The sequence below is a fragment of the Ranitomeya imitator genome, chromosome 3 (genome assembly GCF_032444005.1).
Source record: "Ranitomeya imitator isolate aRanImi1 chromosome 3, aRanImi1.pri, whole genome shotgun sequence".
Lineage (NCBI taxonomy): Eukaryota > Metazoa > Chordata > Amphibia > Anura > Dendrobatidae > Ranitomeya > Ranitomeya imitator.
The window spans coordinates 489058364-489084299 of NC_091284.1; the positions used below are offsets into that span (position 1 = coordinate 489058364).

The following is a 25936-nucleotide window of genomic DNA, read 5'->3' on the forward strand; positions in this document are numbered from 1 at the left end:
AAACGCCCCTGCTGTGCACATATTCTGGCCTTTGTTACTTCATTTCACCAAATCAGGGTTTAAACAAAGCGAGATGGTTAAGAAGTAGTATTGTTCATTTTCTGCACGGTTTCTGCTACGGAGACACCAGATACTTATAGTTTAACCTATTGCAAAAAGTCAGCGGAAACATGACTGCAAGATGGCTTTTTCCTGTAGTGAATTTGCCTAGGAAACCCTCGGAGGTTATGCCAGCATCTTAAAGAGGATATCTGGGAGTTTAGAAAAAAAAAAAAAAAAAGGCATGTGGTTACTAACAGAGGCAACTACTTGTCTGTTGTACCCAGTGCTGGTCTTTAACCGCTCCTGCCAGAGATTCAGCTGCTGCCTATCATGAAGCTCCGGGGGCACAGTTTTTGCAGAGAAAGTTTGGGACCCGAGATGATTAGGTCAGCAAAGGGTTGGCAACTTTTATGCACTATGCGCCTCAGTGACCACATTCTGTAACGTTATGTGGTATAGCACTGCATGGCTCAGTTGATGCGATTCATAATTGCTTACACTGTTCAATAATATCACTCACAGTTGATCATGAAATATTAATAAGAAAAGAAATTTCACAAAGTGTCTTCTTACAACTGTGGCAATCTATTACAGTACCATGCTCAAATTCAGTGCTCTACAGGAAGCCAAACTGCATGGCCAGATGATTTATTTCGCATACTTGTGGTAATGGGACTGAATTAAAAACTTGAACCTAAAAAGATATTCCCATCTCCAAGATCCTAACCCAATATATAGTGGGTGCAATAATATTATTAGCAAATACCTCAAACTAGAAATGTAGAATAGTTTTTCTGATTTGCTATGTCTCTTTCCTTAGGTCCTGCAATGGCGTCACATTAGGAAAGAGACATAGCTAATCAGAAAAACTATACTACATTGCCAATTGGGCTTATTTGCTAATATTATTATGACACCTACTGCATACTGGGATATGATCTTGGTGATGGGAATACCCATTTAATCATTAATACAATGTCCATAATGTGCATTCCTGGAGACAATAGCAGACTCTTTCTAATCTTATGTGCATAATCACAAAGATAAGGCTGCTCTCCTTGGGTTGAGGCCTATGAGCTCAGGGGATGCCACTATCCAGACAAGGGATTTTCACAAACACAAGACCTTTTTCCCTCAAGCTGAGCTTATGGCTGTGGAAATCATGTTTCAATACCGGTGTATATACTGTAGCAAGAGACTTAGGGTACCGTCACATTTAGCGACGCTGCAGCGATATAGACAACGATGCCGATCGCTGCAGCGTCGCTGTTTAGGTCGTTGTGTGGTCGCTGGAGACAGCTCTCCAGCAACCAACGATGCCGAAGTCCCGGGGTAACCAGGGTAAACATCGGGTTACTAAGCGCAGGGCCGCGCTTAGTAACCCGATGTTTACCCTGGTTACCGTTGTAAAAGTAAAAAAAAAAAAAAAACCACTACATACTTACATTCCGGTGTCTGTCTCCCGGCATCAGCTTCCCTGCACTGTGTCAGCGCCGGCCGGCCATAAAGCAGAGCACAGCTGGTTACCAGTGAACACATCGCTGCATCGGCGTCACACACGCCGATCCAGTGATGACAGCGGGTGATCAGCGACCAAATAAAGGTCCTGATCATTCCCCAACAACCAACGATCTCCCAGCAGGGGCCTGATCGTTGGTCGCTGTCACACATAACGATTTCATTAACGATATCGTTGCTACATCACAAAAAGCAATGATATCGTTAACGAAATCGTTGTGTGTGAAGGTACCTTTAGTAACAGTACTTAAATGATAAATTAGTACTTTTCACTAGGTAAAAGGTGTTTTCGGCCCCATATAAGCTGAAGTGACAGGACATGCTATCTTTTTAGCAGATTGCATGAAATGGGTTTATCTGAAGAGAACCTGTCGGCAGGATTTTGTAATGTAATACTGATTACAATGATATCTTTGGTGAATAAATGCGCTTTTGTGATTCTCCTTCAGTCACCATTTGAAGTTTTCCGCTAATTAGATTTCGGTGCACAGGGGCCGGACTGTACGGGGGTCTTTTCCTCCCCGTCTGTGATTGCCCTCCGCCTGCTGCCGGTCTGTGAATGACAGGTCACTGCTGAGATTTCAAACAGAGGAGGCAGCTCATTCACAGACGGGAGACCGGGGAATCACAGACAGAGAGGAGAAGACCCCATGTACAGTCCGGCCCCTGTGCACCGGGTGATTGGTGAAGAAATCTGCCTAGTTAGCCTTTATTTTAAGAGAACGTGTCAGCAGAATTTAGCTCTATAAACTAAAGGCTAAAGGGGGCAGGAGTGACCTGTACAAGAAGCAGATGAGGCTGGTGGGGGATCGGAGAACTAGAAGACCCTGCTCACACGTTCCACCCCGAAGCACAGAAAATGTCATAAGGCGAGTATTAAACAACCACTGAGCAGATGCCTTCACATCAGGTATCATATTCATCAGAATCACAGTGCCATTAAGGCCATGCCTTTAGTTTATGGGACTAAATCCTGCTGACAGGTTCTATTAAAGGGTATCAATTTAATCTGTTACATCGCCATTACAGCCGCGTATTTGCTTTACGTTACAAAATTGTGCTGACAGGTTCTCTATAACATATTGCTTTTCTTTCTTTAAAACAAAGATGTCAGAAGAGGTCATGGCTATGCCAAAGGTAAGCGTTTTGGTGCTACCCTACAGTATTCAACAATGTAGGCTATTCAGGGTGGAAACATCAACCTTTGCCCCACTAGGTTAATCCGTGCAAGGCTTTGGTGTCATTCTTGATGCCTTAGAGCCTTCATCCCGGAACAAACATGGGGATTTTCTACTTAAGTAGTGTCAAGGAGTCTATAATTGCTGTAAGAACTACATGCATTTTAGGAATCCTTTAAAAAAAAACAAACACAAAAATAACATATGATCTGTTACAACCTGTAAAATGTAGGACCCCAATATAGCAAATGTAAAAATTAACATAGCAAAATGAGAAAAGGCTGCCATGCAATGTGGTTCTAACAGACATACCCAGAATCCAAGAGCTTTTATAACATCCAGTTTACACATAGGACATGTCCGGTGCTCCAGCAACCATGGGTCTATACACAGCCGGTGGAAGATATGTCTAATGGAGGGGAGAAAAGGGTCAGTAACAACGCATGGAAGCAGATTTACATCCAGCAAATTGAGAAACAAAAAAGTACAGTACATTTGTCCAGAAGTGTCGGGATTGAATTCTGAGGATTATAGCCTTTCCAGGTATAATTACTTATTCTGACATTCCAAATAAGTGGGGGTGGCCGCTGTAGGTATAATCTCTATAAATGTGGGTGAAAAATGAAGTGTCAATTTACTGAATGTATAAGAATTTCTGTGCAGTTTTCGGATTTTTGTTTTTATTCCCTGTGAGTGAAGCCATGCCCTCTAGTTAGCAAAGCAGTCTGCCCAACAGGAAGTCAAGCATGTTGGAAGATTGATCGCAATCAGACCTGACATTATATAATCTGAATGTCCAGTAATCTAGCACATGCACAGTATGCTATAATGGAGGAATCAAATGAATGTGTCGCTTTACAAGACCTGCAATCTGTAGAAATAATATGGACAAGCTGGGCATGAACTGGCCATTTCTGGTGAGTAGCATATGCGAAGGCTTTGCTAAGCAGGTGGCATGGTTTCACCCCCTCAAAAAAAAAAAACTCAATGAAAAAAAAAATAAAATAAAAAAGCCAACACTTCAATATATGTACAATTGAAGTCATGACATATAAACTTATTTTTACAGAATTCCAGACATGTGATCCCAGTACACATCCCACTATGTGAAAATGTCAGAATAAGAATGGAGATAATGATTTATTTCAGCTTTTCTTTCTCAAACTCAGCAGGGTAAATGGGCCATAAAGAGAAAATTTGAATATGACGGGTTATTTTTTTTTCTGGGAGAGGGGGACAATTTCAGTGATTTTTCTATCTGGCTTTTAGATAATTTTAGGATTTTTTTTTCTTCTTTTTAACCCCTTCACGACCCAGCCTATTTTGACCTTAAAGACCTTGCCGTTTTTTGCAATTCTGACCAGTGTCCCTTTATGAGGTAATAACTCAGGAACGCTTCAACGGATCCTAGCGGTTCTGAGATTGTTTTTTCGTGACATATTGGGCTTCATGTTAGTGGTAAATTTAGGTCAATAAATTCTGCGTTTATTTGTGATAAAAACAGAAATTTGGCGAAAATTTTGAAAATTTCGCAATTTTCACATTTTGAATTTTTATTCTGTTAAACCAGAGAGATATGTGACACAAAATAGTTAATAAATAACATTTCCCACATGTTTACTTTACATCAGCACAATTTTGGAAACAAAATTTTTTTTTGTTAGGAAGTTATAAGGGTTAAAATTTGACCAGCGATCTGTCATTTTTACAACGAAATTTACAAAACCATTTTTTTTAGGGACCACCTCACATTTGAAGTCAGTTTGAGGGGTCTATATGGCTGAAAATACCCAAAAGTGACACCATTCTAAAAACTGCACCCCTCAAGGTACTCAAAACCACATTCAAGAAGTTTATTAACCCTTCAGGTGCTTCACAGCAGTAGAAGCAACATGGAAGGAAAAAAATGAACATTTAACTTTTTAGTCACAAAAATTATCTTTTAGCAACAATTTTTTTATTTTCCCAATGGTAAAAGGAGAAACTGAACCACGAAAGTTGTTGTCCAATTTGTCCTGAGTACGCTGATACCTCATATGTGGGGGGTAAACCACTGTTTGGGCGCACGGCAGGGCTTGGAAGGGAAGGAGCGCCATTTGACTTTTTGAATGAAAAACTGGCTCCACTCTTTAGCGGACACCATGTCACGTTTGGAGAGCCCCCGTGTGCCTAAAAATTGGAGCTCCCCCACAAGTGACCCCATTTTGGAAACTAGACGCCCCAAGGAACTTATCTAGATGCATAGTGAGCACTTTGAACCCCCAGGTGCTTCACAAATTGATCCGTAAAAATGAAAAAGGACTTTTTTTTCACAAAAAAATTCTTTTAGCCTCAATTTTTTCATTTTCACATGGGCAACAGGATAAAATGGATCCTAAAATGTGTTGGGCAATTTCTCCTGAGTACACTGATACCTCATATGTGGGGGTAAACCACTGTTTGGGCACATGGTAAGGCTCGGAAGGGAAGGCGCGCCATTTGACTTTTTGAATGGAAAATTAGCTCCAATTGTTAGCGGACACCATGTCACGTTTGGAGAGCCCCTGTGTGCCTAAACATTGGAGATCCCCCAGAAATGACCCCATTTTGGAAACTAGACCCCCAAAGGAACTAATCTAGATGTGTGGTGAGCACTTTGAACCCCCAAGTGCTTCACAGAAGTTTATAATGCAGAGCCGTGAAAATAATAAATACGTTTTCTTTCCTCAAAAATAATTATTTAGCCCAGAATTTTTTAATTTTCCCAAGGGTAACAGGAGAAATTTGACCCCAATATTTGTTGTCCAGTTTCTCCTGAGTACGGTGATACCCCATATGTGGGGGTAAACTACTGTTTGGGCACATGCCGGGGCTCAGAAGGGAAGTAGTGACGTTTTGAAATGCAGACTTTGATGGAATGGTCTGCGGGCGTCACATTGCGTTTGCAGAGCCCCTGGTGTGCCTAAACAGTAGAAACCCCCCACAAGTGACCCCATTTTAGAAACTAGACCCCCCAAGGAACTTATCTAGATATGTGGTGAGCACTTTGAACCCCCAAGTGCTTCACAGACGTTTACAACGCAGAGCCGTGAAAATAAAAAATCATTTTTCTTTCCTCAAAAATGATGTTTTAGCAAGCATTTCTTTATTTTCACAAGGGTAACAGGAGAAATTGGACCCCAGTAATTGTTGCGCAGTTTGTCCTGAGTATGCTGGTACCCCATATGTGGGGGTAAACCACTGTTTGGGTGCACGTCGGGGCTCGGAAGTGAGGGAGCACCATTTGACTTTTTGAATACAAGATTGGCTGGAATCAATGGTGGCGCCATGTTGCGTTTGAAGACCCCCTGATGTGCCTAAACAGTGGAAACCCCTCAATTCTAACTCCAACACACCCCTAACCCTTATCCCAACTGTAGCCGTAACCCTAATCACAACCCTAACCCCAACACACCCGTAACCCCAACACACCCCTAACCCTAACCACAACCCTAATTCCAACCCAACCCTAGCCCTAAGGCTATGTGCCAACGTTGCGGATTCGTATGAGATTTTTCAGCACCATTTTTGAAAAATCCGCGGGTAAAAGGCACTGCGTTTTACCTGCGGATTTACCGCGGATTTCCAGTGTTTTTTGTCCGGATTTCACCTGCGGATTCCTATTGAGGAACAGGTGTAAAACGCTGCGGAATCCGCACAAAGAATTGACATGCTGCGGAAAATACAACGCAGCGTTCCCGCGTGGTATTTTCCGCACCATGGGCACAGCGGATTTGGCTTTCCATATGTTTACATGGTACTGTAAACCTGATGGAACTCTGCTGCGGATCCGCAGCGGCCAATCCGCACCGTGTGCACATAGCCTAATTCTAAAGGTATGTGCACACGCTGCGGAAAACGCTGCGGATCCGCAGCAGTTTCCCATGAGTTTACAGTTCAATGCAAACCTATGGAAAACAAAAATCGCTGTACACATGCTGCAGAAAAACTGCACGGAAACGCAGCGGTTTACATTCCGCAGCATGTCACTTCTTTCTGCGGATTCCGCAGCGGTTTTACAACTGCTCAAATAGAAAATCGCTGTTGTAAAACCGCATTGAAATGCGCAGAAAAAACATGGTAAATCCGCCATAAATCCGCAGCGGTTTAGCACTGCGGATTTATCAAATCCGCAGCGGAAAAATCCGCAGAGGACCAGAATACGTGTGCACATACCGAAACCCTAACCCTAACCCTACCCCTAACCCTAGTTCTTACCCCAACCTTAGTGGAAAAAAAAAAAATTTTTATTTTTTTTATTGTCCCTACCTATGGGGGTGACAAGGGGTGGGGTCATTTACTATTTTTTGTATTTTGATCACTGAGATATAACCTATCTCAGTGATCAAAATTCACTCTGGAACGAATCTGCCGGCCGGCAGATTCGGCGGGCGCACTGCACATGCGCCCGCCATTTTGGAAGATGGCGGCGCCCAGGAAAGAAGACGGACGGTCCCCGGGAGGCCAGGTAAGTATAAGGGGGGGGGGAGATCAGGGCACGGGGGGGGGGGGGAGGGGGGGGCGTCGGAGCACGGGGGGGGGGTGGTGGATCGGAACACGGGGGGGTGGATTGGAACACGGAGTGGGGGATCGCTGTGCGGGCGGGTGGATCGGAGCACGGGGGGGGGGAAATCGCTGTGCGGGGGGGATCGGAGTGCGGGGGAGTTTGATTGGAGCACGGGGGGTGTGATTGGAGCATGGGGGGAGCGGGCAGGAGGACGGGGGAGCGGAGCACAGGACCGAGGGGAGCAGACCACAGATCGGGGGGCGCGATCGGAGGAGTGGGGTGGGTGCACATTAGTGTGTCCAGCCATGGCCGATGATATTGCAGCATCGGCCATGGCTTGATTGTAATATTTCACCATTTTTTTAGGTGAAATATTACAAATCGCTCTGATTGGCAGTTTCACTTTCAACAGCCAATCAGAGCGATCGTAGCCACGAGGGGGTGAAGCCACCCCCCCTGGGCTAAACTACCACTCCCCCTGTCCCTGCAGATCGGGTGAAATGGGAGTTAACCCTTTCACCCGGCCTGCAGGGACGCGATCTTTCCATGACGCATATGCTGCGTCATGGGTCGGAATGGCACCGACTTTCATGACGCAGCGTATGCGTCAAAGGTCGGGAAGGGGTTAATGGAGTTTATCGCATTTTGAATATTTAAACAGAGTTTTCGTTTTTGTCAAACGGCCCCATACAGTATTATTGTTTTACCATTAGCCCCTTATAGTATGCTTTCCCCTATCTTGTAAAAATGTCACTAATTCTACAATATTGTCTCTCGTCCTGTAGTAATGGTCCCCATCTTGTAGTCATTTCCTCATGCTGCTCCCATCTTGTACTTTTAACAACGTCACACGTTCTAATGTAATGTGGAAATTGGAATTGCACATGGACTGTAAAATATAGAACATACTTGCATGGGAGAATACGAACAACATCTTTGGGTTTGTAGCTCTCTATGCACACCGCACAGTTTTCGGCTTCAATGTCGATACCCTGGAGTGGAGCAATTCAATAACACGTCAGACTGTCACATATACAATCCAATAAGCAGAAATGAGTCACATCCTGCTGACATTACACTCCAAATATTTCTACAGGCAAGTCCTGGATGACGACAGCAGCTCTGACAACTGTACACTGACTTGTCCAGGCAAATTCTGGTCTATCAGAACTAGTCCATAGAACAAGCTGGAGAATAACAAGCGCACGCACGGCAATGCCGTAGTATGGGAGGAACGGGACTGAGTCATCGGGCAATCACTTTGCAAATGTTAGATTTGTGGTTTCTAATTTGGTCGGCATAATATTTAGAAAGTAAATAATAATTGATAAAAAGAAGCCTGAGCCAAGATATAAAAGTACATTGATGTTCCAGATAAGTACAAGTTCCTGACCCAACATTTATCAAAGCGGCTGCATGGTAAAACTGTCATTTCAAGTGGCAAATGTGGTGGTGAGCTCACAGAAAGAACGATGAAAAAACTCCAAATATGTATTGACCATTTTAAGACACTGATAGAAATGTAGAAAAATGTGGGCTCTGACACTTAATAAATGAAAATAACACATAGAAGCTCCACAACTACCAGAATACTCTCCTTTCAATATGTAGGACTTTATTAACTTCCAGCCCAGCTGCAAATTTTAGGCAACACTTCAATAGTTAAGATGCAAAAAAAAAAACCCCATGGCATTTGTCGTGTTTTGCTACCTCACAACCTGGTGTCTCGCTGTTTGTTTTTTGAGGGTCTGCATCATGTGAACATTTGTTGTTGGGTTTTTTATTGTGAAACAAACAAGTCAAAATTACTGAAAACTTTGATACCTTTAGGCAGACATAAGTCAAGGCACATTTATGCATATGTTATTAACGCGCAAGTCATACATCTGCAGAGGTACAAATGTGACCTGATAGGAGCTAGCACTGACCAGGCGACATATAGAGAGGAATATAATGCATACTGTATGAACCACGACCACGTCAAAGATTCCAGAGGACTGAATATTCAGGAGGATGATCTGTTCCAACCAGTATTTAATTATACTGCACAGAACACTATTGACGCAGTTATGAATCACAACAGAAAAAGGAGAACAATTCATGATTGAGTAATCAGCTTCCGTATGAAGAGGGCCCTTTTTAATAACTTATTGTATATTTGTTAAAAGAGTTGGTAAGAGTTATCACCTGTGTATTTCACAGTCGGTATATAGACTGCAATGCCTGGGCCTGGATCTTCCAATCTGAACCGACAGCATCATAATTGTCTACATAAGTTTGGTTTTAGAAACTTCTGGTCAAACCGGGCATTGTGGACCATACATGGACCATGAAGTATGCTTGTGTGAGCCCAGCCTTAAAGCACCACTTCATTGCAGCACTGGAGTGGTGTGTCTAGTCTAAGTTTCCTGCCCCTAGTATTCTACTTACCAGCTGATATCTGATATCGGGGCTGCTCTGGTCAGTCTTCAGCAGTTTGTGACCTGTTGACTCACTGCAATGTTTGCTGGAGCGAGCCAGAGGTCAATTTTCAACTGAAGTCTATGAGAGCCTCATTCTGTCTCTCATGGACTTACATTGACCACTTGTGACCATTACTTCAGACAGTAAGAAGTTGAGGTCACTAGATGGCACCACGAGACCGAAGCGGCGCTGATAAAAGATGAAGACAGCGGCGAGCTAAAATGATACTGGGGACAGGGAGAGTAGGTTAGTAGCACCACTATAGCAGAGCTATAGCGGCGCTTTAATAGTGGTGGGGGAGTGGCTCCTTCTTAGATCACATCTAAATAATTATCACTGTGGGCTTTTGTTTTAAACCACATAATAAATATACCCTAATAATAACAGCTGTTATTTTTTTATTTTATTTATAAGCCTACAAACATGAGATTTATGCCTTTCAGATTCCCTTGTGTCCTTCCCAGAGTCTGATCACATTGCGATGTTAAGAACTCAAAAGGCAATTGCAAACCTATCTGTAAAACATTCTAGAATGTGTTAAAACAGCCTGAAAAGAGAGAATAATGAAAAATTTGGGATGAACACTTTGGTATACACTTCTTATTACCTTTTCTCCTTTCTTTACTCTATGCAACTGAAGCTGATTGATGGCTTTTTTGGTTTCCTTCCGGTTACCCTTTAAAACAAAGCAAATAAATTGAACTACAGTTAAAATAAAATAATAACTTGTCTTTATTGTACGTATCTTGTTTTAGGTGTATTTATACTGTCACATGGTTGCTCATACAGGAATACAAGTTAAAAAGCCACATTTATTCAATCAAATAGTAATGAAGATTAAAATTGGTAACACATATTAAACAAAGTTTGGATAAACCCACAATTTCAGTATAATCAATGATCTCATGTGTATGGAGGGGCCACCAGACCATCCCTCGACAGCAGATGTCAATGGAGAGAAATATCGAGCACATGGAAGCCAAGGTAAGAAGCATCTACAGGTGATTCTCGCAAAATTAGAAAATCATCCAAAAATTAATTTATTTCAGTTCTTCAATAGAAAAAGTGAAACTCATTCTATAGATTCATTACAAACAGAGTGATCTATTTCAAATGTTTATTTCTGGTAATGTTGATGATTATGAGTAAATTAGAATACTTTACAACACCAGATAGGGACTATATACATTAGACAGGACTGCTCTATTATGGTTATACCTTGGCGATTGGTGGAGCAGCTTAACATACTTTTTTTTGCAAAAAAACGTATTAACTAAATACCCTGTATTTTTTCATTTTTTGACCTCTCTGTGCGCTTTTGTGTTTTCAAGTTCTTTGGTGGTGTGAACAGGTTCCTACAGACTTATTCGCTATGCAGATGGCCCATGTGTTTTTGGTTTTATAACAACAGCTTGAAAAATGATATTAAATTCTGAAATGTTCGCCTACTGAAATGTATGTTGAGTAAATGCACTCAATACTTGGTCGGGGCTCCTTTTGCATTAATTACAACATCAATGCGGTGTGGCATGGAGGCAATCAGCCTGTGGCAGTGCTGAGGTGTTATGGAAGCCCAGGTTGCTTTCATAGCAGCCTTCAGGTCGTCTGCATTGTTGGGTCTGGTGTCTCATCTTCATCTTGACAATGCCACAGATTCTCTATGGGGTTAAGGTCAGTCGAATTTGCTAGCCAATTAAGTACGGTGATACTTGTGTTTTTAAACCAGGTATTGGTACTTTTGGCAGTGTGGACAGGTGCCAAGTCCTGCTGGAGAATAAAATTTCTATCTCCAAAAAGCTTGTCAGCAGAGGGAAGCATGAAGTGCTCTAAAATTTCCTGGTAGACGGCTGCGCTGACTTTGCTCTTGATAAAACACAGTGGACCTACACCAGCAGATGACAAAGGTTCCCCAAACCATCACTGATTGTGGAAAATTCACTCTCGACCTCAAGCAGCTTGGATTGTGGCCTCTCCACTCTTCCTCCAGACTCTGGGACATTGATTTCCAAATGAAATGCAAAATTTACTTTCATCTGAAAACAACACCTTGGACTACTGAGCAACAGTCCAGTTCTTTTTCTCCTTGGCCCAGGTAAGACACTTCTGGCGTTGTCTATTTGTCATGTGTGGCTTGACAAGGAATGCGACACTTGCAGCCCATGTCCTGGATAGACTTGTGTGTGGTGGCTCTTGAAGCAATGACTCCAGCAGCACTCCACTCCTTGTGAATCTCACCCAAATTTTTGAATGGTCTTTTCTTAACAATCCTTTCAAGGCTGCGGTTATCCCGGTTGCTTGTGTACCTTTTTCTACCACACTTTTTCCTTCCACTCAACTTTCCATTAATATGCTTGGATACAGCACACTGTGAACAGCCAGCTTCTTTAGCAATGACCTTTTATGTCAAGTCAGCAGTCTTTCCCATGATTGTGGAGCCTACTGCAACAATCTAAGGAACCTTTTTAAAAACTTACAAAGCCTTTGCAGGTTTGTTAATTATGCTAATTTCCTGAGATAATGACTTTTAGGTTGTAATTTTGTGAGAAACACCTGTATTTTGGACTTTAACATGACCATTGCCTTATGCCCGCAGGAGGTGGATTCTAGCAGCAGCTTATACCCCTCATATCCTGTGAAATACTTAAAAACTGACAGCTGATAAAACTATAGTCACCTGATTTCCATACTGATTTCCAGTATATAGGAAGCGTTGGATGTAATAAAATATTAACCAGGCAAGAGATATAATCATCATTGTGATGAAGGCAATGGCTACAAATACCACCGACTGACCACTGATGAATTCCTGAACATGCCTGGTGCCAACAGTGATGATCATCTTTACTGGTATATTTCGTCTCAAAAGCTCCATGATATCCATCCCTTTTGGGTAGCCAACCATTATAACCACAGTATTTCCAGTTCCTAGAAGACAAAAAAGAAAAGTCATCAGTAAAAAATTTTTATCCAACATAAAATGCAGCAATGGACAATAGGCAAGAAATAAAAGGGGATAAAATTAAGCAAATCTGCTCAATAATATTTAAAAAATAATAATCAACATTAGAATTAACCTTTCAGGTGTACCAACACTGCAGTTATGGATATGGGCTTTCCAATTTTGGATACATTCTGTAGTCTCACTTCATATACATATGCTGACTATTCTATAACCATTCTCAGGACTAAATTGGATTGACATCTTGGATCAGATGATTACAGTGAATACGAATATTGGTATCTGAGCTATTTGATGAGCTGAACAGACTTGTTCTTTCTGCAGTTCAGGACAGACTACATGAGAGGCTTCCCTGATCTAACAAACAATGGGACATCTGTAGAATTGGCATCTGCATATAATTACCGTATGTGGGGATGGCAAACAGAAACTGCAACCTAAAGGCAAGAACAATGCATATATACATGAATAATGCAACAATGAGATACATAATTCTACTCTACTGCCACACATCATATCAGCAAGTCTTATGGAAAAGCAGCATAAGCCACGGTCACACTGGATCTTGTGATAGTAACAGGATGCAGATTGTCTCGTAAAAAGGAAAATGGCTGTAAAAATAATACTAACGCTACTCACAAAGCAGCAGTATTTTGTTCTCCACACCGAAGATCACAAAACTTGGGTAACAAAAATCGTTGTTTAAAACCGCCATTACACTCTAAAGAATGAGTCTGCCCCAAATTTTTATTTATTTTTTTTAAAAAAGGAAATACGGTAAATGTGTTGTATATCTCAAATGGTATTTTTGATATTACAATGTTTTTGTTTATTTTTACTAATAGGAAATAGATTATCCTCATACTAATATTTTTCTAGCACCCAGAAAAATGGACCATTTTCCATTAGCATGCTGGATCCAATTGACATTCAATTTTGGTCTGTGTTCTCGTTTTTTGCCATCCACGGATCATACAATTCTCTTCCTAAGCTAACAACCAGGCAGTGAAAAATTGCCAGCATACAAATGCAAAACAGATGGCATCCGTGTGCTGTTTTTTTTTATTCACTTCAATGAGTATAATGAGCATGTGCTCTATCCACAAAAAAAGGATATCACAAATAATGGGCATGTTAATCAACAACAATAAAAAAACCTCACTCACTGCAAACAGACTGGAGTGTTAGGGTACCGTCACACACTGCCATTTCGATCGCTACGACGGTACGATTTGTGACGTTCCAGCGATATCGTTAGAGATATCGCTGTGTCTGACACGCAGCAGCGATCAGGGATCCTGCTGAGAATCGTACGTCGTAGCAGATCGTTTAGAACTTTCTTTCGTCGCTGGATCTCCCGCTGGCATCGCTAGATCGGTGTGTGTGACACCGATCTAGCGATGCGATCTAGCGATGCGTTCGCTTGTAACCAGGGTAAACATCGGGTTACTAAGTGCAGGGCCGCGCTTAGTAACCCGATGTTTACCCTGGTTACAAGCGTAAAACTAAAAAAAAACAAACAGCACATACTTACATTCTGGTGTCCGTCAGGTCCCTTGCCGTCTGCTTCCCGCACTCACTGACTGCCGGCCGTAAAGTGAAAGCAGAGCACAGCGGTGACGTCACCGCTGTGCTGTGCTTTCACTTTCACTTTACGGCCGGCAGTCAGTGAGTGCGGGAAGCAGACGGCAAGGGACCTGACAGACACCGGAATGTAAGTATGTGCTGTTTGTTTTTTTTTTACGCTGGTAACCAGGGTAAACATCGGGTTACTAAGCGCGGTCCTGCGCTTAGTAACCCGATGTTTACCCTGGTTACCAGGGGACCTCGGCATCGTTGGTCGCTGGAGAGCTGTCTGTGTGACAGCTCCCCAGCGACCACACTACGATTTACCTACGATCACGGCCAGGTCATATCGCTGGTCGTGATCGTAGGTAAATCGTATAGTGTGACGGTACCCTTACAGGTTTTATTTATTTTACTCACCTATATTGCGCCATTAACTCCGCAGCTCTTTACAGACATTATCATCGCTGTCCCCGATGGGGCTCACAATCTAAATTCCTTATCAGTATGTCTTTGGAGTGTGGGAGGAAACCGGAGAACCCGGAGGAAACCCACGCAAACACGGGGAGAACATACAAACTCTTTGCAGATGTTGTCCTTAGTGGGGTTTGATCCTAGGACACCAGTGCTGCAAGGCTGCTGTGTTAACCACTGAGCCACCATGCTGCCTACTGCAAATTCTACAATAATGAAGGGGGCTGCATGCTTCAGTAATTGTTGAAGCCCCCACTATTTATAACAGAAGAGATCATTTTAAAAAATATTAAAAGAAAATAAAGAATATCCTGAAACCAGATGGGCAGGTGCAAGAAATCCGAGAGCTTGCTCGAGCAGTTCCAGTCCATCTTTGTTGGTAAAACTAGGTCATGAAATCCCTTGGGGTATAATTTCCTATGATTATGCCCTGGCACTTTCATGACAAACACTATTAATAATGTCCCCAGTGTACTTGGGTGAAGATACACAATAGGAATTTACACTGCTGACCTTCACGAACACATTCATGTACAAATCAGATGTGATCTAGGAGATACAATTTCACACTAAATGAATGCTACCCCAATACTGCCAATGACTGACATTATAGTGCACATTCGCAGGACAATAATCGGGAATGAGCTTCCCGCTTTTTGGCTTGGCTAAGCAAGCTACCAATCATGCAGCTAGTGAGGAAACCACACAGTAAAAATTATTTTTTAAAGGGAACCTATCACCCCAAAAATCGATGGGGAGGTAAGCTCACCGTCATCAGGGGCTTATCTACAGCATTCTGTAATGCTGTAGATAAGCCACCGATGTTACCTGAGAGAGGAGATTAAGACGTTAGATTATACTCACCCAGGGGTGGTCCTGCTCCGATGGGTGTCTCAGGTCCGGAACAGCGCCTCCCATCTTCAGTCCATGATGTCCTCTTCTTGTCTTCATGCCGCGGCGCAGGCGTACTTTGTCTACCCTGTTGAGGGCAGAGCAAAGTACTGCAATGCGCAGGGCCTCTCTGACCTTTCCGGCGCCTGCGCACTGCAGTACTTTGCTCTGCCCTCAACAGGGCAGACAAAGTACGCCTGCGCCGGAGCCACGGCGTGAAGACCAGAAGAGGACGTCATGGAATGAAGATGGGAGGCGCCGGAGCAGACCTGAGACACCCATTCGACCAGACCGCAGCGGGACCGCCCCTGGGTGAGTATAATCTAACCTCTTTTTCTCCTCTTTCCGGATACATCGGGGGCTTATCTACAGCATTACAGAATGCTGTAGATAAGCCCCTGATGACGGTGAGCTTACCTCACCATCGATTTTGGGGGTGACAGGTTCCCTTTAAGCTTGCTTAAAAATAAATTGTTCTCGGCAGCACATTATCCAGCAAGGGAATGTTGAGAATATTAATATATTCTAGGTGCTTAGAACAGATCGTGTTAATCTAAAAAAAATAATACAAATAATTCATAATGATTATTCAATGGATACGCAAGTGCAGTTGGCCTATCTAATCAGGCTATTAAAGCAGAGGTCCCCAACTCCAGTCCTCAAGGCCCACCAACAGGTCATGTTTTCAGGATTTCCTTTGCATTGCACAGGTGATGCAATTATTACCTGGGCAAGACTAAGGAAATCCTGAAAACATGACCTGTTGGTGGGCCTTGAGGACTGGAGTTGGGGACCTCTGTATTAAAGGACTGCTAATCTGCTTACAGTGGGGCAAAAAAGTATTTAGTCAGTCAGCAATAGTGCAAGTTCCACCACTTAAAAAGATGAGAGGCATCTGTAATTTACATCATAGGTAGATCTCAACTATGGGAGACAAACTGAGAAAAAAAAAAATCCAGAAAATCACATTGTCTGTTTTTTTAACATTTTTTTTGCATTTTATGGTGGAAAATAAGTATTTGGTCAGAAACAAACAATCAAGATTTCTGGCTCTCACAGACCTGTAACTTCTTCTTTAAGAGTCTCCGCTTTCCTCCACTCATTACCTGTAGTAATGGCACCTGATTAAACTTGTTATCAGTATAAAAAGACACCTGTGCACACCCTCAAACAGTCTGACTCCAAACTCCACTATGGTGAAGACCAAAGAGCTGTCAAAGGACACCAGAAACAAAATTGTAGCCCTGCACCAGGCTTGGGAAGACTGAATCTGCAATAGCCAACCAGCTTGGAGTGAAGAAATCAACAGTGGGAGCAATAATTAGAAAATGGAAGACATACAAGACCACTGATAATCTCCCTCGATCTGGGGCTCCACGGAAAATCCCACCCCGTGGGGTCAGAATGATCACAAGAACGGTGAGCAAAAATCCCAGAACCACGCGGGGGGACCTAGTGAATGAACTGCAGAGAGCTGGGACCAATGTAACAAGGCCTACCATAAGTAACACACTACGCCACCATGGACTCAGATCCTGCAGTGCCAGACGTGTCCCACTGCTTAAGCCAGTACATGTCCGGGCCCGTCTGAAGTTTGCTAGAGAGCATTTGGATGATCCAGAGGAGTTTTGGGAGAATGTCCTATGGTCTGATGAAACCAAACTGGAACTGTTTGGTAGAAACACAACTTGTCGTGTTTAGAGGAAAAAGAATACGGAGTTGCATCAAACACCATACTTACTGTAAAGCATGGTGGTGGAAACATCATGCTTTGGGGCTGTTTCTCTGCAAAGGGGCCAGGACGACTGATCCGGGTACATGAAAGAATGAATGGGGCCATGTATCGTGAGATTTTGAGTGCAAACCTCCTTCCATCAGCAAGGGCATTGAAGATGAAATGTGGCTGGGTCTTTCAACATGACAATGATCCAAAGCACACCGCCAGGGCAACGAAGGAGTGGCTTCGTAAGAAGCATTTCAAGGTCCTGGAGTGGCCTAGCCAGTCTCCAGATCTCAACCCTATAGAAAACCTTTGGAGGGAGTTGAAAGTCCGTGTTGCCAAGCGAAAAGCCAAAAACATCACTGCTCTAGAGGAGATCTGCATGGAAGAATGGGCCAACATACCAACAACAGTGTGTGGCAACCTTGTGAAGACTTACAGAAAACGTTTGACCTCTGTCATTGCCAACAAAGGATATATTACAAAGTATTGAGATGAAATTTTGTTTCTGACCAAATACTTATTTTCCACCATAATATGCAAATAAATTGTTAAAAAAACAGACAGTGATTTTCTGGATTTTTTTTTTCTCAGTTTGTCTCCCATAGTTGAGGTCTACCTATGATGTAAATTACAGACGCCTCTCATCTTTTTAAGTGGTGGAACTTGCACTATTGCTGACTGACTAAATACTTTTTTGCCCCACTGTATATAGCGACGGTGTGCACGCTCAGCCTCAACACAACTCCATAAACGGACACTGGTAGGAGAGGGAGGACCTCCAACAAACACCTCGGAAGGCAGATAAGTGTGAATTGATGGAAAAAAACATAGACACCAGAAAAATAGAAGAGTTAACAATAGCTCTATGCATTAACTAATTGGCATCTCTCTATATAAGAGGGCTTTACACGTCCAGCTTTCACTTCGGTTGGGTCTTTGCCCCGTGACATCATAAACCTCCCAGTAAGTATAATCCTCCTTTGTTTACATGTGTGATCTCAAGCTGGATAATTGTGCTCATAATAAAGGAACATTAATGGAGAACCACAATTTGTTCTCCCAGGTTGATTAAACACATTAAGACTCTATCTTTCCTTTCCATTCTTCTTGCTTTTAATGAGATATCGGAAGCACAATTAAAGCAAACCTTTAATTACAGAGAATTCACGTTCTTGGGTAGCTTCTTTTGCTTTTCTACATAGATCATTGTGACTATGTAGACAAAAAATAAATAAATAAAAAGGATGCCCACCAGAACATTTGTTTACCCACAAGAGGGCAATAGGGTATGTGCACACGATGCAGATTTAGTGCAGAACTGCAGCAGATTTTTCTGCAGCAGAAACGCAGCAGAACTGCACTGTGATTACAGTACAATGTAAATCAATGTGAAAAAAAAGAGCTGTGCACATGGTGCAGAAAAATCTGCGCAGAAACGCTGCAGATTTCAAAGAAGTGCATGTCACTTCTTTTGTGCAGTTCTGCAACGTTTCTGCACCCCTCCATAATAGAAATCTGCAGGTGCGTTTTTGATGCGTTTTTTTATGCGTTTTTTGTGCAGATTTGTGCACAAAAAACGCATAAAAACGCACCTGCAGATTCTGCCAGGAGATGCAGATTTAGTGCAGAACTGCAGATTTTTCTGCACCAAATCTGCATCGTGTGCACACAGCCATAAGCTTGGATCCACTAATGGTCAAAATTAAGTAAACCTTCTTCGTCCCACTTTCTGCCAAGTTTTTAAGATCCGAAAAGAATTGAAGAACAAAACTGGGAGATCTCCAAAGAATCTTCATGAGTATCTGACATCTGAAGCTCAGGGTGCTCAGATCAAGAATTGCTAAAAAAATTTCATATTGCTGCAAATATTTACACAGTGTTTTCCCTGGAAAACACTTTGCGACTTTTAGCATTTTCACACCAGATAGCTATACTAAAATGGGAGGAGCTTGGGTGTAATACCGCGTGGCTATGCCCACCAATCAGATTCAGGAAAAGTGGTGGCGCGTCTTATGCCAGAAATGCTACCCAGGTCCCTGAGAAGATGTGCGGCAAATTCATTAAGTGGTGTGCGCAAAGCAAGTCTTACGGTAAGAACTCAGCCTATAGTCATCTCTCACATCATCCCTCATTCTCAAATGTCTATATCTTGGACACATACAATAAGAACAATACCGGTGGAGTAGGCGGTGAAAACCCACATAGGCATAAATGAAAAAATAATTTAGCCGCAAATTAAACTTATAAAAAATAAATAACATTGATCATAAAAGTAAGTTAAAAGATAATAGCCAACACTAGATCATCTTTTTACTTACAAATACTGGCATTTTAAGATTTTGCTGTGGCAGTTTTTGCAACAGTGAAGGCAAGAAACTGAAAAAGGATTTACTGTCATTTTGTCAGCATCTTTAATCAACTTGACATTAGTTTCTTTGAATCTAATAATTTAAATGTCAGCCGACATGACTACAGTCGTGGCCAAAAGTTTTGCGACTGATTAAATTTAGTTTTCACAAAGTTTTCTGCTTAAGGCTGTGTGCACACGTTGCGGTTTTTTCACGGTTTTTCCCGATAAAAACGCTATAAAACCCCCCAAAAACCACATACAATAAGCATCCCATCATTTAGAATGAATTCCGCATGTTTTGTGCACATGATGCGTTTTTTTCCGCGAAAAAAACGCATCACGGTAAAAACCGCAGCATGTTTATTAATTTTGTGTTTTTTTGCGGATTTCCCACTACAAAATGCATTGGGAAATGTCCGGAAAAAACCGCGGCAAAAACGCATGCGGTTTTCTTGCAGAAAATGTCCAGTTTTTCTCAGGAATTTTCTGCGAGAAACCCTGAACGTGTGCACATAGCCTAAGTGTTGTTTTGAGGTCACTAGTATACCATAATATATAATCTTTATTTTTATATAGCGCTAACATATTCCGCAGCGCTTTACAGGTTGCACACATTATCGTTGCTGTCCCGGATGGGGCTCACAATCTAGAATCCCTATCAGTATGTCTTTGGAATGTGGGAGGAAACCGAAGTGCCCGAAGGAAACCCACGCAAACACGGAGAGAACATACAAACTCTTTGCAGATGTTGTCCTTAGTGGGGCAGCGCTGCAAGGCTGCTGTGCTAACCACTGCGCCACCGTGCTGCCCATTCAAGCACACACATTGTTCTGTGGCCTCATGTGGCTTTACATGCACTTATATAGCAGACATGCCTGAATCACACTCTAGTGTCACATGCTCAGTAGCGATTGAGTCCCTGCGGTCACCGTGCCCCCAATTTGTAGTGATAGTGACCGGGGGGACTGTGCTAATTCCTGCCTGATGGCAACCCTTTGTTGCCTAATCAGTGCCTGGAGAATACCACAATTTCTGTATTTTTGTTCGTCCACCCACTTTTTGAGTATCGATCACAGGTTCTCAGTGGGATTGAGATCTGGGGAGTTTCCTGGCCGTGGATCCAAAATATAAATGTTTTGGTGCCATGTCACATTTACGCCAAGTGACATGCTCGGAAAATCATTATTCATCGCCAAACTGCTCCTACATTGTTGAGAGAAGTTGCTCCCGGAGAATGATTAGATACCATTATTTATTCATGGCAGTGTAATTAGACAAAAATTGTGAGTGGACCACTTCCTAGGATGAAAATCAACCCCACATATGAATGGTCTTAGAATGCTTTACTGGTGGTACGACATAGGGATCATGGTAGCGCTCATCTTTTCATGTCCAAACAGTCATGCTTTCAGATGTTCTAAACTGTCTGAAGGGGGCTTCATCAGATACAATAATTCCTCTGGAGACAAATCTCTGTACTTCCAGCAGAATGTTCGTCTGTTCTTGATGTTTTCCTTTGAGAGAAATGGCTTCTTTACTGGCCTCTTTTAATCCAAGCCAGCCTCCAAAAGCCTGAAAATAAGTGGAAATTGGGTGTTTGTGTTTAAACCCTTCACGACACCGTTAATTTCCATGTTCTCCTCACTTTCTTCCCAGAACCATAACTTTTTTATTTTTCTGTCCACGAAGACAAATGAGGGCTTGTTTTTTGCGGGATGAGTTCACTTTTGAATGACACCATTTATTTTACATTGTGTACTGGAAAAATGGGAGAAAAAATTCCAAGTGAGGAGATATTGTGAACCCCCTCGCAATTTCTGACACTGTTTTTTGGGAATTGTTTTTATTGAGATAAAAATTACCTAGCAATATGATTCTGCTCATCAGTACAATTAATGTGATACCAAACATGTCCAGTTTTTTTCATTATTTAAAATGGTGGAAAAAAAAAAATCAGAAGTTTCTATAAAAATTTTTCGGAGATCCATAACGTTTTCATTTTTTGGTCGATGGAGCTGATTTTTTCCAGGACGAGACAATTTTTATTGTTACCATTTCGGGATAGATATGACATTTTCATCGCTTGTTACAGCATTTTTTTGTGCTATTGCAGCGGAAGAAAAACAACCTTGATTTTGGTATTCTTGAATTTTTTTCATTTACAGATCAGGTTAATTATTTTTATATTTTAAAAGATTGTACTTTTGTGAACAAGGCGATAACACACGTGTATTTTGTTATCTTTATTTTTAATGGGGGAAAAGGGGGTGATTTCAATGTTTTGTTTTTCAGTGTTCTCATTAGTACCTTTAGGGGACTTCAAGTTGCGATTGTGTGATCGCTTGTGCCACAGCATTTCTGTATGTATTAAAAATCATCATCTCCTTTGAAGCCTAGCCTCCAAGGGAGCTCCTTAATGACAAGTATGGAGGTCTTCAACAGACTCCCTGCTGTTGTAAAAACCCATCGGCAAACCGCGATCACAGGAGTGCTGATGGGCGCTTACAATGACGTGCCCCATGCCGGCGCACTGTTAACGCCACCGTTATAAGAATATGACAGCCACCCGCGATTGTCAGAGGCAGGTCCTAACTCAATACACAGCCATTACCCACTGAGTATGGAGCAGGCTCACCCCGTGAGCCCGCTCCACACACCCAATTCAGACTTGCGCTATACTTGCAAGGCGGATGTCGTGAGTTTCTGATAAAAACATACTTTAAAAGGAGCAGGGGACAGAGCCGCGCTGTAGACTCAGACTATACACATGTAAGCAGAGACCTGTCAATCCAGGGCAGCGAGTGGAGAGAAACCTGGATCGGGCAGCACCCATCAACTTCTCTTTATGTTAATTTTCATAGCAAAGAATTACTGCAGTTTTTTTTTTGCAATTCATCTGATCAATCTTCCTATCACTCATATAGAAACTGAAGTAGCACACTTGTTGAAAACCTAAAATGGTGTCACGACTCAAACCGTTTGCCCAGGTCTGTACAGCTTCTGTTATCATTATTCCAAGAAATAGTCACGCAATTGAATAGAAAAATGGGGACGAAGGACTTGCTTTCCGAAACGCGTCGGGGTGCGTGTATGCTGGATCTATTAACCCCTAAGAGGTATACTTTCTTATACTTAACCCATTATATTATGGAAACCCTGTCTGTTTCTATGCACTAGTTTCACTTTATAGCTTATGGAGAGTATTGGTTTTTATTAGGAACCGTCTGTCCCTTGCACTTTATTTGAAATCACTTTGCACTTTTTGGGACAAAGTACATTTTTGTATATATTTTTACACATTATTTAAAATTATCAATTTTTTTTTTCTTATATATAAATGGGTTTTAGGTTGTGTTATATATCATTTTAGGCTTTTTTTAATGGATTATTTGAACTATTTATGTATATATATATATTTTTTTCATACTTTTGTCCCGCATACATGCGTATTGATTTTTATTATTTTATTGTGGATTATTGTTGCTACATTGCATTATAACCAATAAAAATTATATATATTTTCACTTATTCTCCTGCCTGGGTCCCTGTTTGTCCATTGCTCTGTATTGGTTGCTGTTTATATATATTGGAGTGGTTTCACTTCTTTTTCTCTTCTTAAGCACCGTAATAAATTTATTATATTTGTGGGCATATATTTATATCTGTGTATTTTGAATAATTATATTTATTGGTGCTTCTGTTGTGTTTTTCTAAACCAAGTAGACAGACCTGTCAGTTCAGATCAGGGAGCGGGGAGAAGCTGCCGAGAACCCGCCTGTCCGATTAGTTTGCCGAGTGGCTCGTTCCCCAGCTATTAAACTGCAGTTCTGCAATATGACAGCACTTGAAGATAATAGGTTCCTAGTCGTTTCATGTTTGAGTCTTCTCAAATCTTTGGCAGTTAGTGTGCGCTTTTTCACGTACAGTATATTACCGTATGTATATACCGTATATATATACCGTATATAGGGAAGTGCAGATGTAGGCATGCAGTGTCAATTCATATTATTATTATTAGAAGTGGAGAGGTAAACAAGGCCTGGTTGAGTGGCCACAACAAGTCACCAGACCTTACCCAGATGAAGGTTATCAAACATTATCTACAGTATATTCAAGAAAAGCATGTATAGTTGACAAAATGATTATACACACACAAAATGATTATACACACACATATATACACACACACACTAGATGGTGGCCCGATTCGAACGTATCGGGTATATGTAGGTACTATATTGCACAGGCTACGTAGTATATAACATATGTAGTATGTAACACAGCGTACGTAGTACAATGCCTACAAGTAGTATTCAACCCCCTGCAGATTTAGCAGGTTTAATAAGATGCAAATAAGTTAGAGTCTTCAAACAAGAGCAGGATTTATTAACAGATGCATAAATCTTACAAACCAAAAAGTTTTGTTGCCCAGTTAAATTTTTATAAATTTTAAACATAAAAGTGTGGGTCAATTATTATTCAACCCCTAGGTTTAATATTTTGTGGAATAACCTTTGTTTGCAATTACAGCTAATAATCGTCTTTTATAAGACCTGATCAGGCCGGCACAGGTCTCTGGAGTTATCTTGGCCCACTCCTCCATGCAGATCTTCTCCAAGTTATCTAGGTTCTTTGGGTGTCTCATGTGGACTTTAATCTTGAGCTCCTTCCACAAGTTTTCAATTGGGTTAAGGTCAGGAGACTGACTAGGCCACTTCAACACCTTGATTTTTTGCCTCTTGAACCAGGCCTTGGTTTTCTTGGCTGTGTGCTTTGGGTCGTTGTCTTGTTGGAAGATGAAATGACGACCCATCTTAAGATCCTTGATGGAGGAGCGGAGGTTCTTGGCCAAAATCTCCAGGTAGGCCGTGCTATCCATCTTCCCATGGATGCGGACCAGATGGCCAGGCCCCTTGGCTGAGAAACAGCCCCACAGCATGATGCTGCCACCACCATGCTTGACTGTAGGGATGGTATTCTTGGGGTCGTATGCAGTGCCATCCAGTCTCCAAACGTCACGTGTGTGGTTGGCACCAAAGATCTCGATCTTGGTCTCATCAGACCAGAGAACCTTGAACCAGTCAGTCTCAGAGTCCTCCAAGTGATCATGAGCAAACTGTAGACGAGCCTTGACATGACGCTTTGAAATTAAAGGTGGAGTACGTTACTTATGGTATTGACTGAAACCAATGTCCCCACTGCCATGAGATCTTCCCGGAGCTCCTTCCTTGTTGTCCTTGGGTTAGCCTTGACTCTTCGGACAAGCCTGGCCTCGGCACGGGAAGAAACTTTCAAAGGCTGTCCAGGCCGTGGAAGGCTAAAAGTAGTTCCATAAGCCTTCCACTTCCGGATGATGCTCCCAACAGTGGAGACAGGTAGGCCCAACTCCTTGGAAAGGGTTTTGTACCCCTTGCCAGCCTTGTGACCCTCCACGATCTTGTCTCTGATGGCCTTGGAATGCTCCTTTGTCTTTCCCATGTTGACCATGTATGAGTGCTGTTCACAAGTTTGGGGAGGGTCTTAAATAGTCAGAAAAGGATGGAAAAAGAGATAATTAATCCAAACATGTGAAGCTCATTGTTCTTTGTGCCTGAACTACTTCTTAATACTTTAGTGCAGTGTTTTTCAACCAGTCGGGTGTGCCGCGGGGAACGGGAGTCGGCTGTTCTCTGTGCCGACTGTCAAGCTGACAGCCGGCACAGAGAAGCTGCAGCGCGCCGGCTCCCGGAGATCAATTGTACTCGCAGACATCTACCAGCTGCGAGTACAATTGAGGCTCTGACCGCTGGGTCAGAGCGACGCCAGCAGCGTGATCAAGTCATGTGATCACGCTGCTGACGTCACTATCCGGCGCGCAGGAGACAGAAGACACTTGGTGGTAAGTGCTCCTGTGCTGTGGAGCTGAAGACACCGAAGATTCAGCGTGGGGTGGGTTTATGGGGAGTATGTGGGGGGATTTATTAAGCGTGTGGGGGGATTTATTAAGTGTGTGGGGGGGATTTATTCAGTGTGTGGGGGGGATTTATTCAGTGTGTGGGGGGGATTTATTCAGTGTGTGTGGGGGATTTATTCAGTGTGTGGGGGGGATTTATTCAGTGTGTGGGGGGGATTTATTCAGTGTGTGGGGGGATTTATTCAGTGTGTGTGGGGGGATTTATTCAGTGTGTGGGGGGGATTTATTCAGTGTGTGGGGGGGATTTATTCAGTGTGGGGGGGGGGATTTATTCAGTGTGTGGGGGGGATTTAT

General features: G+C 42.3%; 1 protein-coding gene across 2 annotated transcripts in view; it reads right to left on the bottom strand.

Moving 5' to 3' along the window:
* The window catches only part of RNF149 (ring finger protein 149), an 88492-nt gene that overhangs the window by 34394 nt on the left and 28162 nt on the right, over window positions 1–25936 (bottom strand). For both annotated transcript variants that reach the window (XM_069757603.1, XM_069757604.1), the window contains 4 exons: window positions 12401–12651; window positions 10334–10402; window positions 8173–8255; window positions 3051–3147 (listed from right to left, as the gene is read on the bottom strand). In XM_069757603.1, coding sequence (XP_069613704.1) covers window positions 3051–3147; window positions 8173–8255; window positions 10334–10402; window positions 12401–12651 — 500 coding nt within the window. The remainder of the gene's footprint in view (window positions 1–3050; window positions 3148–8172; window positions 8256–10333; window positions 10403–12400; window positions 12652–25936) is intronic.